The 17,993-nt window shown below is 39.6% G+C and overlaps 1 protein-coding gene across 1 annotated transcript in view; it reads left to right on the forward strand.

Annotated features, from left to right (window-relative positions):
* The window catches only part of LOC114611047, a 124,762-nt gene that overhangs the window by 57,308 nt on the left and 49,461 nt on the right, over positions 1–17,993 (forward strand). The window contains exons 7-8 of the mRNA XM_028755708.1: positions 215–325; positions 9,413–9,591. Of these exons, the coding sequence (XP_028611541.1) occupies positions 215–325; positions 9,413–9,591 (290 nt within the window). The remainder of the gene's footprint in view (positions 1–214; positions 326–9,412; positions 9,592–17,993) is intronic.

The following is a 17,993-nucleotide window of genomic DNA, read 5'->3' on the forward strand; positions in this document are numbered from 1 at the left end:
TCTCTCTCTCTCTCTCTCTCTCTCTCTCTCTCTCTCTCTCTCTCTCTCTCTCTATCTATCTCTATCTCATCTCTATCTCTATCTCTATCTCTATCTCTATCTCTATCTCTATCTCTATCTCTATCTCTATCTCTATCTCTATCTCATACAAACATCGAGACACTCAATTTGGGATTCTCTGTTAAGGAGACTGTTGTCATCTGTCTACTTACAGACAGCGCTGCTGAGGAAGCTGGACTCCAGATTGGAGACGTGGTGCTGTCTGTCAATGGCACTGAGGTCACCAGTGTTGAGCATGCAGAAGCTGTGCAGCTTGCAAAGAAAGGTAGGTGGGCCAGTTACAGACTACAGAGTTCACTGAAAATGCTGACAGCTCAATGCACAGGCAGTTCAAAGGTGGGAAGGTGGTAGCCAGAGAGGGGTACCTTTATCAACATGATGCTATATCCTAGTAATTAAATTTCACTTCTATACCAGGCATCACTGCCCACAAGGTAAAACCGGAAAATATCAGTAAGCAAAATACACTCTAATCCTAAGACATTTTTTAATTAAATATATATATATATATATATATATATATATATATATATAATCTTCATTATAATAATTAATTTACAGTTTCATTTATTTTTACATATGCTCTTTCCCTCTTTTTTTTTTTCCATTTCTTTGCCACATGTTTGTGGAGGTAAACAAAAATCTTAGGATTTTAGTATGGCATGTATTTGTGTGTGTGTGTAGGTCTGTGTGTCTATGTGTGGTTCTGTGTGTGTGTGTGTGTGAGAGAGACAGACAGACAGAGAGACAGAGACAGAGAGATACATCCCAGTTCTGAAGCTATTAGAGACTTTTTTAGGACCACCTGAGACATGTGTGTCAAGCAGTTCCAACACAGTTGGGACGATCACCGGGTGAGAGATAACATATGCACCCCCCCCACACACACCCTTGCATCCATTTATGTTAAATTTGTGAACAGACTAATGTTATTGTTCTCTCTGACAAATAGCTTTCTTTGGCACCATTTGATAAGTCCTTAAAGTCCCACAGAAAAACAGATTCAACTGGAAAATGCTGAGTTCCATCACAGGATTATTTGATACAGTATCTTCTTCCTGAATTCCTGAAGGCTATGTGGATGCTGTGATACCCTCAAGGGTTATAAAGTAGTATTTAAAGTGTGCATTTGGAATAAGCCACAGGTGCCCTGATAAGTGTCACTTGCCTTCTTTCAAGCTGTGGACTTAGCAAGAGCCAAGAGTTCTCTGGTACAGACTAACCTTTGCAAAACACCAAAGAATGCATTCTACTTAACTATTCTGAATTGTTTCCCAGGTAGAATTTGGCTTGGTATGTTAATGTCAGATGTGTACTGGGTATGCCAGGAACGCAAGGCCTTTATCAGTTAGCATGTGCAACAACTCTCATAAGTCTTACCCTAATATTTATCCTTTGTGAAGCACAGTTTAGGAATGCAGGATTTATGACCATGATTACACTAATAAACTGATAACATAAAACAGTAAGGCAGTGTGATTCATTACTTTTCTACTTAACTTTGCTCAAAGATAATTCCTTTTTATTTCATTTATGTTAAATATTTTAGTAATACTTTTATTCCTAGTACTTTTTATTTTGCTCCAAGAAGCTTAATGTTGTTTATAATATTTAACCATTCCCAAAAGTTAAAGAAAAACAGAGAAAATCTATAAAACTTGAATGGAGGAGTTTCTGGCTTGGAATGAAATGGTGAAATGACATTAACAGTTGGAGAAAAGTGACTTCAACATCTTAGCTTAGCTGCTTGCTCCTGGGAGTTACTTGGAAGAATGGGTTATATACTCTATATAATCTGAGTTCAGCCTTAACTTCCCTCTCGTAAAAAAGACTATGACCCCTTGCCTTTGCCAGCCTTCAGATTCAATACTAAAGATACCTTCAAGGCAGACTATAAATTGTGGATCTGAGATATTAAAGAAGAACATAGAGAAGGAAAATGATGACATCATGCCTGTATTTGTTGTAAGGGTGAGAATTACATTAAATACCAGAAGATGGCTCAGTTATCTCCTATGAGGAATAGGCTGGGGGAAGAATTTATTATTGATTTTGTCATTCATGGATTCCTAACAAGCCTTATTCTACCTCTGTACCACTGAATACTAGAAAATTGACAACACCTATTATGGACAGTCAATGAGATGCACCAACCTGGATAGAGGCATACATCATTCCATATTCACGGATAATCTCCTGCACATACTTAGGGGTAACTGACTATGGCACAGCTTTTCATTAAGAAACAGTGAAATATCTGGTAGAACAATCAAGAGATTTTTCTGAGATTCTTGGTCACCTGCCATGAAGGCAAACAAGACAAACAGCAGATGGATCAAGATGACAGCCCAAGGGTTCAGTGCCCTGAAGAGCCCCACTCACCAGGACTAGGGTAGGGGCGCCAGAGGGGGTTGATTGCAGATTTAAACTTGCTCCAGGGCATATTTTCCAAAATATTTTTAATAGTCCCCAAACAATAATTGTTATTTGGTTATATATATATATATATATATATATATATATATATGAACAATTAAAAAATCTGAGAAACAAACATTCCAGGGAAAGGATGTCAATGTATGAACAATCTGCAGTAAGCAAGGTAGAACAAATACATCTAAGAGAACAGGCATTGAAAGCGTAAAATAAAATCAATGTACATCATTGAATTGGTCAAGGAGGACATTTATAAGATATGAAATAGAAAAGTGGTTATAAAGAAGAGTCTGTTGTCAGGTGCTAAGCATAAAGAAGACAAATGTTAAAAAAAAAGTAGTATGTGAACAGAATGATAAAATAAGTACAATGGAAATATGTTAGGTAGTCCAAACTAGTGTATAAATGCTCACAGAAAGTGTCAAGGAGAAAGTGAGGGGTACAAATGGAGGGAAGGAGGGAGGGAAGGAGGGGAGGAGGGAGGGAGGGAGGGAGGGAAGAAGGGAAGGGAGGAGAGGGGCAGGGAGTCCGGCAGACATAAAAACAGGTAAACACAAAGGAAAAAAACAGAAGATTAACAAAAAACTGTGTTAATCTAGAATGCCTGGGAGAAAAAACTTGACTATATGGAAAGGGAAGCTTGACTTGTCTGTGTGTGTACATACATGTATTTGTTTCTAGTGGGGGGTACATGTATGTGAATATTGCTTATGCATGTGAAAGCCAGAGATCAACTTCGGGTGTCGTTCCAAGGATGCTCTTCACCTTGTTTTGTAAAGTGGGCTCTTCCAGTGGCATGAAAATCACTGACCCACAAGGTTGACTGGCCAGTGAGCCCAAGATATTCGCTGTTCCCTGTTTCTTCAGTGCTGGAATTCTAAGTACATGCCACCATGCATGGCTTTTAAACACCAGTTTCTGGTTGCCCAGCTAGGTCACTCTGTAGAGCATAAGGCTCTTAAAACATAGTTTATGGAGATCAGCTTGGGTCCTCGTGCTTCAGAAAACACTTTACCAACCAAACTATCTCCCTAGCCCTTGAAAATAAATTATAAGAAACAAAACAAAAATGTTTTCAGGATTAACAAAATAAAGAGAATTCAGAAGATGCTTACATATTATCAGATTGGTGTAAAATCTCTTAGGCAGGCAAACTGTAGTGTAACTTAAGAATATTAAAGATAATAAGAAAATGGTTTAACCATCCAGGAGGAAACAGTGCATCACCTCTAAAAGACCTAAAATGCAATCAGAGATTTTAACAACAGCAGATTCTAGAGTACTATGGAGTAATATTCTCAAAATATTAAAGAAACTCAAATGCAATATCCAGGTAAAGGATTATTCAGTATAAGTGCATGGCAAAGGGTGTTGACATTCATGGCTTTGGAGAGACTATCTAAAGTAATCTCAGATAAAACATGTTGCCAAGAAGAAATATAAAGAATAGTTCTATCTAAAGCATAGAAAATAGGTGTAAAGAAATCATTTTAAATTCCCTGTTAATTGTATCAGTCATATATTGAGCCAAAGAATTCCTTAATTGTATTCAATTTGTATTCAATTGTATAATTTTTATTCCAAACATAGAAAAATATCAATTTCCTTTCATCCCTTATAAACGCTACCTAACTATGTATCTTTTTTATTGCTATGACAAAATATTTTAGATAACAAGTCCACACGAAGGAAACATTATTGTGATACATGATTTCAGTTCAAGGTTATTTGATCTTTGAGATGTTTACTGGGACTGCAGGCTGACTACATCTGGAATGAAGTACAATCCAGACTTGGGAGGCTCACCTGTGATCCAGATCTTGAGGCTGGGAGATACAAGTTTCTGACCTGGATCTTAACATGGAGATCTTGAGCCATAGTGGCTATGAAACCCAGGAGACTAAGGCAAGGAGATCTCTGAGTTCAAGGTCATCCTGGGCCGGGCGGTGGTGGCACACGCTTTTAATCCCAGCACTTGGGAGGCAGAGGCAGGTGGATTTCTGAGTTCGAGGCCAGCCTGGTCTACAGAGTGAAACCCTGTCTCGAAAAACCAAAAAAAAAAAAAAAAAGGGCTGGAGAGATGGCTCAGTGGTTAAGAGCTCTGACTGCTCTTCCAGAGGTCCTGAGTTCAAGTCCCAGCAACCACATGGTGGCTCACAACCATCTGTAATGGGATCCGATGCACTCTCTGGTGTGTGTCTGCAGACAGCTAAGTGTACTCACAGAAATAAAAATAAATAAATCTTCAAGGTCATCCTGGGACAAAATAACTAGAAGATCCAGGCGTGGTGGTACATATCTTTAATCTGGGCCACGCCTTTGGCTCAAGACCTACATAAGGACATGGGAAAAAGGTTCACTCTTCTTTGCCTGCCTGCATTTACTTGCCAGCACATCTGTTGGAAACTACTAAAACTGTGGGACTGAGCAACTACTAGATCTTTGGACTTTCTATTCACAGCTGACCATTGTTGGGAAGTTGGACTACAGACTAAGTCATCATAACAAATTCCCTTACTATATAGCGACTACCCATAAATTCTGTGACTCTAGAGAACCCTGACTAATGCAAGTGGTTTGGAAAACTTATGTACAAACACACAGAAAAGCAAATGCCTTTAAAGGCTACATTATTTTTAAATATGGCAAGATGGCAAAAGAATGTTTTGTGGCAGATAGGAAGGTATATTACAAACTCATAGTAACATACAAGAATACAGTTGTTTTGTAGAAACATAGATTAGTGATCTGCAAAGGACTAGAAACCTCAAAAGACACTCAACTATTTATCACAAATTTGACAAAGGTATATATTACTTTATATACAGAGATGGACTTCAGTTGAATCAGATCTCAATTTTTAAGTAAAATCGGTGTCAGTAAAAGAAACTATGGACCAGCTTTGCCACTAAAGAAAAACAATGTAAATTGTCAACAGGATGATGTTTTCGTTTCCATATTATTTTAAAGTGTCATAACAGCCAGCTGTGACGGGCACAATGGTAAGAAAATGAGAATCTTTGTGCACTTACTGGAATATGGAAGTTTAGAGAGCAATCTGTGTTTCCTAGTGAAGCACCTAATAAATCTTAGGTCCTAGCAGTTGTACTTCAGGACAGATAAACCCCAAAATTATGTAAAGGACAAATCCAAGAGCATTTGTATTTTATGTAGTAGAAAGGAGTTAGAGTCAGCCTGGGTGATCATCACTAGGGGAACGTGTAAACCTATGTTGTAATGCACAGTCTCTGCATTTCTAGTCACTTTGAAGCATCAAGAGTAGAGTTTTTTTTAAAGAGAGTTTCAAGTAGAAAAAGAAAGAAAGGACAGGAAGAAACAAAATGGGAGGTAAAAAAAGAGGAGGCAGGCATACAGAAAAATGTCATGACATCACTATGTAAAATAAAACAGACATTCACAGGATAGTATGGTGACATTCCTATCTATATCAAGCCCATTTTGTGAAACCTAGCATGAAAGACAAAATAAATTAAATAAATTACTGTACTTGAAGAAAGAATAAAAGCAAAGCAAGGAAGTCAGAACTCCAAAGACAATCCTGGGGCATAATTGAAGCGTTATGATGGACGCTCTGCCCTTGACTTAACAGCAGCAAGAGATGCTCCATGGGTGGATCCCACCCTACATAACTGTGCCTGGAACATTGTTCTAAAATGAGTAGGCCGTGATGGTGAAAGCAAGTTGAGCAAAGCAAACGGGGTCCCTGAGAAACAGTGGTTCTATAGGACATACCTGATCGACCTTGATATGAATTCTGATTGTGGACATCGGTACAAGTTAATTTTATTCTGTTGATGAGGAAATCAATTTTGAAAGGCACTCAGTGCCATATAGAAAATGACAACACTGCATGTGACTCTTTGGATCTGTGTATGCTTGCCTGCTTTTGGAGACAAGTTCTCATTATAACAGGCCAGGACAGCCTTCAATTTAGGATCCTCTTACTTGACCTTCGACCACAGGTGGTGGGATTAAGCCCCACACTCTGCTGAATCTTTATTGAATTAGATTGCTCTCATACAATGGTTTTGGCTCTGTACAGGGCTGATAGCTGGCAGACTCAAAGAGATTTAATCACCGACATAAACAGCTCTCTCTATATGGTGACATTTAATCACCAATATACAGAGTAAAGGAACACACTGAAGCTCAGTGAACAGGCACGTGTTTGCTCCATGGGGACTTTTCTTCACTAAGTACAGGCTTTAGAAAAATCAAACACACAAGTTCCCCTGGAGGTCTGGTTCTCGGCTGCAGCCCCTGGCGTGCGCCCTCAGGGACAGCACGTGTCTTGCACATTTCTCCGTGTCACTTGCAAGGGTGGTAGAGTTTGTTTGACAGCAGAGGTGCGACTCTGACACAGTTTAAGATTGGTGGCATAATAAGACAGTGAGCCAAGGAGAGAGTGTGAATTAGAAAAAGAAATTATTTTTTCTGTTCCCCATAGCTGTCAATAACCTCACCGAATACTACACTTCCAAACATGGGCCAACATGTGAGGAAAGAAGAGATTTCTGGGGAGCTTTTGTTTTGAAGGACTGTCACTAAAGAGTTGTGGTGGAAGAAGAGGGGGTTTTAAAACTCCTTTATCTTATGAAACTGACAATTTTCTTGACTCTTTGACCGCAGTCTGTAGACAGTCATCTATCTGCATTCTTCACCCCACATACTACTCTAAGCAAGCAAGGTGTCCAGGAGATAAAGGCGGCGGTTATGCACCTCCGTCCCCAGAGTCAGGAAACTGATAAGCAGATGTAATGTGGACAGAAGCAACTAATCGTTTTGTTTTCTTTCTTTTATTTTTTTTTTAAGGAGATATGTTAGGGTTAAAAATAAATTTGGTCAAAGGAAACTAAGCCATAGTCAAAGAAAGGAAGAAATGCCAAGCAGCAGGGCCTCCTGGAAACAGGAGCACCTGGAGTCTTGCAACTGAAGTTGTATCTGAACATCATCTGAGAACTTTCCACAAATACAGAATGCCAAGGCTCATGTGAAGGCACAGAATTGAACAAACCACTGGCTGGTGTTTGTTATTTTATTAAGTATCAAATCAAGACATTTCCTAATTTCAGGCTTAGTAAGTAAATAACCACAGGAGGTTTTAAATGTTGACCCTTGAATTTTTAGTTCCCTTAGTGCATAAAGTACAATGGCTACAGGTATTATGTAAAACATAATATCAAAAGTCTAAAACTCTAGTTCAAGCTCTTCTCTGAATGTCAAGCCTGAGTCCTCTGGGCCCTGAGTAGCATGTGGTGAAGAATATAAAACCACCGTCTCCCGACAGCTGTTTGGAGCTCAGCAACTCCCTGTGCATCAGGCTCATGTCCTCACTCTGGGTATGAGCAATGTTCCTCTAACATGATGAAACCATGCTGCAGCAGAGGCAGCTGCATCCTTGCCCCAGAGAGAATTTTTCATGGTGCACCAAGTTATGTTTATGACCAGGCTGAAGCGCAAGCTTAGTCTGATCGGTATCAGAGAAACTAGCATGCAGTCTGTGTAAGCAAGAGGAAAATGACCTAAGGGGCAGCCCACTGCTGCAGTCCATAAATAAATTGGCAGATGTGTCAACTGCGCACATTAGTCCAGGAGTGCAGTTCTTTGGGGACTGTAGTCCGAAGACAAAGACATTTGTGGGTTGCCAGTGAATCTGGAGCATTTCTTCTAATTTTTCTGGATGTGTTTTTGACAGGAGCTTAAGGGCAGTTCAATAAATTAAAATGTATTTACATGGCAATGAAGAATTATCTTGACATACTGAGAGTTATTTAATTACTAAGGTACTTTATGTGCTGCCAAAGTTAAGACTGTGTCAGCCTTTTTGGGACAAATCTTTATTTTGAGGGCCATGTGGCTCAGCCAGGAATGATCCCCTGGGTTGGAGCTTGTCAGTTATAGAAGATGAGTCTCCTTGCTGACCCCCATTTCCATAGACAGTTCTAAACAGATCGGTAATCTCAATGTCAGCCGTCATGATGAAGTCAGCGGTGCCAAGGCCAAATGCCCTCCTTTAGGGATGTGGCCTCTCTCTCAGAGGAATTGTAAATGAAGTCATACCCCATTTGCAGTCTTCAAAGTGTGTCAGGTTTGCTGTCTGTCTGCATGGCATTCAGAGAGCTGTCTCAAGGCATCAAAAGGTAGGGGTGTGGTGTCCATGCTGGCAGCAACAAAACACAGTGGGTTTGCAGCGACCTCATATTAACAGGGACAGAGACAATTTCCACAAGCTGTACTCTATAGCAGTCCTGTGTCATGGAAGTCCAGCAAAAAAAAAAAAAAAAAAAAAATGACATTCTCAAGAAAGACAGTAACTGGAAGCTCTGGTAAAGTCTTGACTTAACCTGGAAAGAGAAAGGGGTCAGTACCTAGGACCTCCCAGACCTCCTGTTTCTCAACTCAGGGATTTTGACGGGGGACAGTTTCAGCAAAAGCCATAAGTAGGAGCTTAGATCAAGGAGGGTAACTGTTGCAGATAAAAGCACAATAGAAGAGTGAAGCATACCTTCACATGCTTCTTAGGAAGTAAATCAAGATGCTTAAGGAATTGGCTTGATATTATAACTAGTGACATTACACAGACTTGATTCTGTCATCAGAACTATTGTGGTTATGATGATTGTGGTTATGATGAAGGAGTTTAATACAGTTCAGGAAACCTAGGTCGCAGACCCACCACTGACATGAGTCAACAGAGAGGTAACTGTCCAATTCTTATTCTTTTCATAAAAATTTGCATGTCTAAGAGACCTGGTTTATTCTAATGGTAGGGTTCTGTTTCTCTGTTTTTAAAGTCATGACTGTTTTCCCAATCATTACTTCTGCATAGTCACTGCTCCCTCCAGAAGATTATAAAATGTCAAGCCACTGAACTCTCCCAAATTCATTCCTGTAGGACCAGACATCTTGACTATGGTGGTGGCATCTGACATCAGCCGCTGTCCCAATACCCCATGGCCCACCTGCCGTGGTTACCTGCATAAGAGGACTCATTCAGGTTTTGTGAAGGGCTGGAGGAAGAGGTGGTTTGTGTTGAAGCATGACGGCTTTCTCCTCTATTACAAACACAGAAAGGTAAAGTGTGAGGAGGGGTAACAGCTGATATGTGTACGAATGAAAACCTCCTTGGATTATCCCCATGTCCAAAAGTTACCCTTCAAGACATTGTATTGCAGGACTCTGGAAACAGTACTTTCCCATTTGACTGTCCAGGAATTGTTCTTTCAAAAGTCAGAGAAGTATAATGTATGCTCTCTTCTGCTGCATAAATCATTGCATATCTTTCTTCTTGTTTACTTCGGTTTTAAGCCTTCATGAAGATCTCCTTATCACTACAAAAAACAAAAAAGAGAACAAAACTAAGTTTCTAGAAGCATTAGTAAATAAGCATAGATGATTAAAGCATAGCTCTTCAGGTAACGATGTGGATAGTCTACCATGGTTGCCAGAACTCTGTGCTTTTGAGGTTTTTGAGGCAGAGAGCTGGGCAAATCATCTGGAATACCTATTTTTCTTTCCAGATTTCGTGAGAACAGTAATGTCTAACTCCAGGGGGAGGCTGGGATCCCATAGGGAATAACCAGAATCCTATGCTAAGGCAGTCCTACTCTCAGATGCTTGTGACTGAGTGAATCTGGGCTCATGGGCCGGTGTGCTTGGAGAGATGTCTTTAGGTGAATCTGAAACACAGTTTACATTTTGCTATCACGTATGTTTTCTCAGTTTGATTTAATCTGGTGTCTAATTTTGTTAAGCAATGTCAAGAATGCTTAATAACAACAACAGAGATTTCATGGAGAGCTCCCACATTCCAACTTCTCACGAAACATTTTCAACAGCTGTCAGGAGCTAAATAGACTCACTGTCATACGGAGCACATGCTCTCTCCCATTTAACAAAGGATGCTCTGTGCATCCCAAAGCCTCATGGATCTGTTGGCTTCACTCCAGGGACATTCACAACCCTCATTCATGACACAATCTCATTTTTTTCCCTCTACCTTTTTTTTTTCCATTACTTGTGTGTGTGTGTGTGTGTGTGTGTGTGTGTGTGTGTATATGTGTGTGTGTGTATGTATAAACATGCACTTTTATTCAAGTATAAACAAACTTAATTTCTTCCTGAAAATAAAAGGCCAGTAAGGAAACCAGTACATTATGGAAGTGAAAGATGATCTCCTGATGGGTTATTATCATTTATGTTCTCTTATGTAGGGGTTTCTCTTCCTGCATTATGAGCCGCTCACTGTCAAGTGCTCTGCCTTTCGTAGGAAAGTCAGCCATGTGGCTCCTTGGAGAAACTTTGTCTCCCTCCAGTGCAGGAAAATATGATTTTCTCTAAACAGGAAGAGAAATTGCTATCTGCCCTCCGTTTCTATTTTCTTAAGTATTAAAGTAAAACAGACAAGAAGTTTTCAATCTAGAAAACATTGTAGAAACATCGGACATAGTTTCTAATCTGTGGAATCGTGCACATTCATGTTTCAGAAGCCTATAGGAGTTCCTGAACTATGCCTACAGTCTCACAGTCTCTTTCCCCTGACTTCCTGAATAGGCAGGAGTGTAGCTCTGGAAATTTGATGGGTTTATTTTTGTTTTTCATTTTAAATGTTTAAAGGAAATTTTAATTTGTAAATTGAGTAAATATCACAACCAAGTGTATTCCAAACTAAAGTCAGTAGACAATGAACAATACAAAAGAAAGAAAAAAGGAAGGAAGGAAGGAAGGAAAGGAGGGAGGGAGGGAGGGAAGGAGGGAGGGAGGGAGGGAGGAAGGAAGGAAGGAAGGAAGGAAATCAACTAATCGCTGAGTCATGCATCTCTTGTTTTAAGATCTTTGATCTCTGACATTCAGAAGGGTCCCAAGATTTTCCATCTGAGTTTTCTAAGTCAGGGTACTTGTACTGCTTTTGACTCATGTAGACTCTCCGAATTAAATACATTCAGAAGAATATGCTACACAGTTTACCATAATTCACACTATTCTTCATTTCCTTACCTATTTATTTTTATTACCTATCAAACTTTTGCCATTTTGAAAGTGTGAAGCCTGCCGTGGATAGTATGTGAAAATTATAAACTACAATAGTAATCTTAGTTAAATTTAAAATACTTTTATCTGCTTCTAGTCTTCTGTGTAGGAGGGAAAGATATGGATCTTGTGATTAACACAGAGTAAGAAAAAGCTGATATGAAGACTGTGATTGTGAATATCATTGTTGTATTAGCCTTTAATGTAACGAAAGTATAAAAATATAACTTTATTTCAATTTTTAAAAGCCCAAATCAGATGTGCTGTAGCGCTACACATTCCAGAACACATCATGTCTGATCTGCAAAATAGATGGCAAAGCTTGAGAAGAGTTAATGAAGCATACCGTGGACATAACAGAATAAATTAGCAGAAAACGAACTCACCCATTCAGAAGTCATTCATGCAACAAGTATTTATTAGATACTTTTTATATGCTACACATTATGAAAGCACCCAGAAGAAAGCAAAACAGACTCGGTGTCTGCCCTGTCTGTGCTTACAATTCCATGTAAGAAGCCAATGTAAGAAAACAAATCCACAAATCATGTGTAATTGTGATCAGAATTACAAATAAAGCTATAAACAGAGAGGAGAGTTATAGTAGTCTGTTTGCATCAAGAAGTACAACCACACAGCTCTCTGTGATACAGAATAACTGTAGGAAATAACTGAGAATTTTTCAAAGAAGGCGTATCCCATGAAGGACAAACTCAGAAGAGGTCTGTCCCCTCTCCAAAGCTGGGGTTCGAGGAAAAAAATGAAATTAATCAAATGTAAGGCCTGTAGCTCACTGGTTTGCCAGGCTAGAGCAATTTACAACCCCACTGCTAGTAGGAATCAACCTTTTGGGGGCCCCACAAGGCAGGAAACCTTTAGTGGGTGGTTGGTGCATAGTTATGCCATAGATGTGAGAATTCGTGTGTGGCTGAGAGACCTGGAACATGAGAAGCCCTTGTCGTGAAGCCTCTGTCAGTAGTGCTGTAAAGCAGACAAACCTTGCAGAAGAGGGATGAAAGCAGGAAACGTCAGGACATCAGGGTGTACAGAAGACCTGCATAAGTTTATCCATATAGCAAGGATCACAGGCAGGTGACCACAGACTCTGCTCAAACTGCAGAGTCTCAGAGGGACAGCATATGCTAGCACATGGCTGAAACAAAGTACTTTTGGATGGTCATGTACTCACACTCCTTGGCCTACCCTGTGGGGACTGGACACAGCAAGAGCCTCCCTTCCCTTACAGCGTTCCTCTAGCGCCCTCTGCTGAGAAATCTTAGCAGCAACATAGTACAGAACTTGATAATGAAATGAGTACATTAGCAAAATAAAAAGCAAGGGGCTTTAAGGGCCTGGCCATTGGGAGTTTGACCATGCTCCAGTAAGTATATGGGTAATACAATATGGATCTGCATTTCCTTTTTCTTTTCTCTTTTCTTCTTCTTCCTTTCCTTTTTTTTTTCCTGGAAAGACAGGGAAGTAAATGTGATCAGTGCAAAATATGTGAAACATCTAGATAATCAATAAAAATATCATGTCGGAAATTTAAAAAAAGCAGAGAGTAAGGAATGATTAGAAGCTGGGAGACACTGAGAACTAGGTTGACAACTGGGAAAGGGTGAAAAGTTTGGATACACTAGGAAGAGATTGTGAAGATATAATTAATGTGTGTGTGTGCTTGTGTATGTCTATGAGTGTGTGTGTGAGAGAGTGAGCATGTATGTGTTTTTTGTGTGTGTAGTGTGTGTGATTGGTTGTGTATGTGTGTGAGTATGTATGTTGTGTGTATGTGGTTTGTGTGTATGAAAGTGAGTATGTGTGTATTGTCTCTGTGTGGTCTATGTATGTTTGTGTGTATGTTGGTGTGTGTGTGTGTGTGAGTGTGAGTGTATGTATTGTTTGTGTGGTGTGTGTGGCTATGTGTGTTGGTGGTGTGTTTGTGGGTGTGAGTGTGTGTGAGTGTGTGTGAGTGTGTGTACACACATACTGTTTGTGTGGAGTGTGTGGCTATGTGTGATAGTGGTGTGTGTGTGTATGTGTGTGTGTGTAAAAGGAAATGTAAAATTTCAGCTAAGACCCAAGAGTTAAGTAAAAGTTAGTTAGCCAGACAAGAAGTTGTGATAAACATTTATTATCCAGACCAAAACCAAGATATATGAGATCTCTAAGCTGTATTTAAAAAGAAAGAAAGGAAGGAAGAAAAAAAGGAAGAAAGGAAGGAAGGAAGGAAGGAAGGAAGGAAGGAAGGAAGGAAGGAAGAAAGAAGGAAAGAAAGAAAGAAAGAAAGAAAGAAAGAAAGAAAGAAAGAAAAGCAAGGAAGAGAGAAATGGAAAGGAGGAAGAGAGGGAAGGGAGGAAGAGAGAGAGGGAAAGGGGGAATAAGAAATAGGAAGGGTGTGTTGCATTTCGGAAACTTAAAAATCTCTCCTGTGGCTAAAGCCAGAGCCTAAGGGGGAGAGCAGAGAAGGAAGGAAGGATGTGAGTCTACAAAATAAGCAGGAGGCAGTCACACAGGGACCCCGGATAAAAGCAAGGTTCTTTCAACTAAAACAGAAACCCAGAGAATACCCCAGGTGGTGGGATATTCTCAAGCTTATTCTAATTGTCTCTGCTGCAAATGATTCAGAGAACAACATGAGTTGGATGGGAACAGCCAAGGCAAGAGGCAATCATAGTCCTGGTTAAGTTGAATACTCTAAAGTCAAGGACAAGAATCAACAGGATTGGGTAATTGGGAGAATGGTAAGCCATTTTATCTAATCCTGCCAACTGGTACCTTATAAACAGCAAAGTAGTATTTCTCACAGCGCTGGGGGCTACTAAATCCTAAAGCAAATCACTAGCAGATTCAAAGCGTGCTGAGGACTCACTGCCAGCTTGTTACAGAGCTATCTTCTCACTGAGTCTTCAAATGGACAAGGAGAGTTTTGGCAGCTTGATACACCCTAATCTGATTCTTGAGGGATCACTCTCGTGACCTAATCTTTCAGAAATCTTACCTCCAAATTCCTTCTCAATAAGGATTAGATTTCATCATATGAACCCAAGAAACTTGGATATTTAGTTTACATGGATGACTCAGAGTTTCCTGGAAAGAATGATTGGTGAGATAAAATTCTAACAATTCACTGAAATACAGCAGATCAAATGAGTATATAATCTGAAGTCTGTGTTGAACTAATGTATTATTGTGATTGGCGGTATGATTAGCATGCCTTTGTAGGGTAATCAAGGTTAGAGCTAGGAAGCTCTATATATATTGAGTATATATGATATAATTCAATGTTATAATATGGCAGGTAGTAAATATATTCAGCTATAATAGTTGATAAAAGCATTACAGGAGCCATCTTTACCTTGAGCTTTGAGGGTCTGCAAAGAAAGAAGGAAGCAAGGCAACCAGAGAAGTAGAAGCAAAACCCAAGGGAAAGTGTGTCATAAAACAAGACAAGATTGCAGTTTCAGGAAGGAGGGTGATGAGTTCCCAGACAAGATGAAAGTACAGAAGAAGAATACAGAAAGCAAAATAATAACATTTTAAAATCCAATTATATCTGTGATGACGCTAATTATAAACAGACTAAACACTCTTCAGCTATTCTATTAGTCTCCTCTCATCTCTTGCACTGTAACACTTTTTTGAAATTAATTTTTATTGGATATTTTATTTATATTTCAGATGTTGTCCCCTTTCCCCATTTCATCCCCATCCAGAAACCCCCTATCTCATACCCCCTCCTCCTGTTTCTATGAGAATGTGCCCCCACCCACCCAACCACTCCTACCTCCCCACCCTCAAATTCCCCCCACACTGGGGCATCCAGACTTCACAGGACCACGGACCTTCTCTCACAATGATGACCAACAAGGCCATCCTCCCCTACATATAAGACTGGAGCCATGGGTCCCTCCCTAAGTGCTCACAGGCTGGTGGTTTAGACCTTGGGAGCTCTGGTTGGTTGGTATTGTTGCTCTCCTCCATGGGGCCACAAACCCCTTCAACTCCTTCAAACTTCTATCTCCTCCACTGGGGACCTTTTGATCAGTTCAATGGTTAGCTGTGAGCATCCACCTCTGTATATGTCAGGTTCTGGCAGACCTCTCAGGACACAGCTATATCAGGCTCCTGTCAGCCTGAACTTCCTGATATCCACATCAGCGTCTGCCTTTGGTGACTGCACATGGGATAGATACCCAGGTGGAGCAGTCTCCGGATGGCCCCTCCTTCAGTTTCTGTCCCACACTTTGTCTCCATATTTGCTCCCATGAGTATTTTGTTACTCCTTCTAAGAAGAGCCAACGGACCCACACTTTGATTTTCCTTCTTCATGAGCTTCATGTGGTCTGTGAGTTGTATCTTGGGTATTGCATGCTTTTGGGCTAATATCCACTTATCAGTGAGTACATACCATGTGTCTTCTTTTGTGATTGGGTTACCTCGCTCAGGATGATATTTTCTAGTTCCATCCATTTGCCTAAGAATTTCATCAGGTCATTGTTTTTAATAGCTGAGTAATACTCCATTGTGTAAATGTACCACATTTTCTGTATCCATCCCTCTGTTGAAGGACATCGGGTTCTTTCCAGTTTCTGGCTATTATAAATAAGGCTGCTATGAACATAGTGGACCATGTGTCCTTGTTATCTGTTGGAGCATCTTCTGGGTATATGCTCAGGAGTGGTATAGCTGGTCCTCAGGTAAAGCTATGTCCAATTTTCTGAGGAACTGTCAGACTGGTTTCCAGAATGGTTGTATCAGCTTGCCATCCCACCAACAACGTAGGAGTGTTCCTCTTTCTCCACATCCTCGCTAGCATCTGCTATCATCTGAGTGTTTGATCTTAGCCATTCTGACTGTGTGAGGTGTAATCTCAGGGTTGTTTTGATTTGCATTTCCCTGATGACTAAGAATGTTGAACATTTCTTTAGGTGCTTCCCGGCCATTCAGTTGAAAATTCTTTCTTAAGCTCTATACGCCATTTTTAATAGGATTATTTGGTTGTCTGAAGACTAATTTCTTGAGATCTTTGTATATATTGAATATCAGCCCTCTATCTGATATAGGATTGGTAAAGATCTTTTCCCAATTTATTGGTTGCCGTTTTGTCCTATTCACAGTGTCCTTTGCCTTACAGAAACTTTGCAATTTTATGAGGTCCCATTTGTCAATTCTTGATCTTAGAGCATGAGCCATTGGTGTTCTGTTCAGGAACTTTTCCCTTGTGCCCAAGTATTTGAGGCTCTTCTCCTACCTTCTCTTCTATTAGTTTCAGTGTATCTGGTTTTATGTGAAGGTCCTTGATCCACTTGGACTTGAGCTTTGTACACTGTTTAAAAGCCTGGTCTTTGAATGCTGTTTTCAACTACTATCTCACATTAATGGATTGGCTCTTACAGAACTCACTTGACATCACCCAGACTGCCTTTTGGCCAAGTGATCAACGTCTTCTATCAGTCAAGCAGATGCTTCCTAATATTTCTCTTCATTTTCTTCCTTTCAACAAATTAGTTTTGTTGTATTATTTTACTGCCTATCTAAAAGATTGTCATACAGTGTGTCAACTTGTAAAGCCTAATACAAAAACAATATGTGTGTTTTCTAAGAGTATGTATACTATTTAACGGACATTCTGGCATTTAATCTAACCATGTCTTATGCAATATGTTCATAATGCCATGTATTTTAGTTATATACAGATTATAAGCCTATGAGATGTTAATGTTCTTTTATATACATAGACCATATGCACTACTTTTTAAACTATATTTTTACCACATTCTCTTATAATTCTTTCTTTTCTGGATCTTCAAACATGTGACCACAGATCATTCTTCTTCTGTTACAGCACTGTTTATTGAGTGACCATCAGTTACTTTATCTTTCCCCACTACTTTCTGATTTTTAAATTAGTTTCATAATCTTCGATTTGGCCACCATTTCTTTAAAGAATATTTTGAGTAGTCTCTTTTCTGTGACACTATGAAGCTAACTTATCCACAGAAACAAGGAAAATCTAAAAGAACAGCCTCCTCTGAGAGCCGTGTGTGTGTTTGGCTCACTTCCAAGCTATAGTTAATAGCTTATTTGCTCCTCAAAGTTTTTCATTTAAACGTTCCATTTCAACTTTATTTCCCATTTAATTCTCATCTACAGCCTCTTGTTTATAATGAAGTTATCAATCTAGCCTTTATTTCTTTGGAGCATACTAATCACAGTCGTATTAACCTCTATATCTATTCATTTCTTTATCAAGGTTTTCCATGAGTCTTTCTCTCTGTTGTATTCTCTGCAATTTGGTTTCAGTTATATGTACAAGAAATGAGTGCTGGAGATTCCTAGTCTGTCCCTGTGAACCCTTGACCTGATACTCTTGCTTTCAGGGTCATCCATTAAATGTCTACCTTAGAGCCTTATTTACCAGGACCACCTCTTTTCTTTTTTCATTC

The sequence above is a fragment of the Grammomys surdaster genome, unplaced genomic scaffold (assembly GCF_004785775.1).
Source record: "Grammomys surdaster isolate TR1022 unplaced genomic scaffold, NIH_TR_1.0 126076, whole genome shotgun sequence".
Taxonomy (NCBI): domain Eukaryota; kingdom Metazoa; phylum Chordata; class Mammalia; order Rodentia; family Muridae; genus Grammomys; species Grammomys surdaster.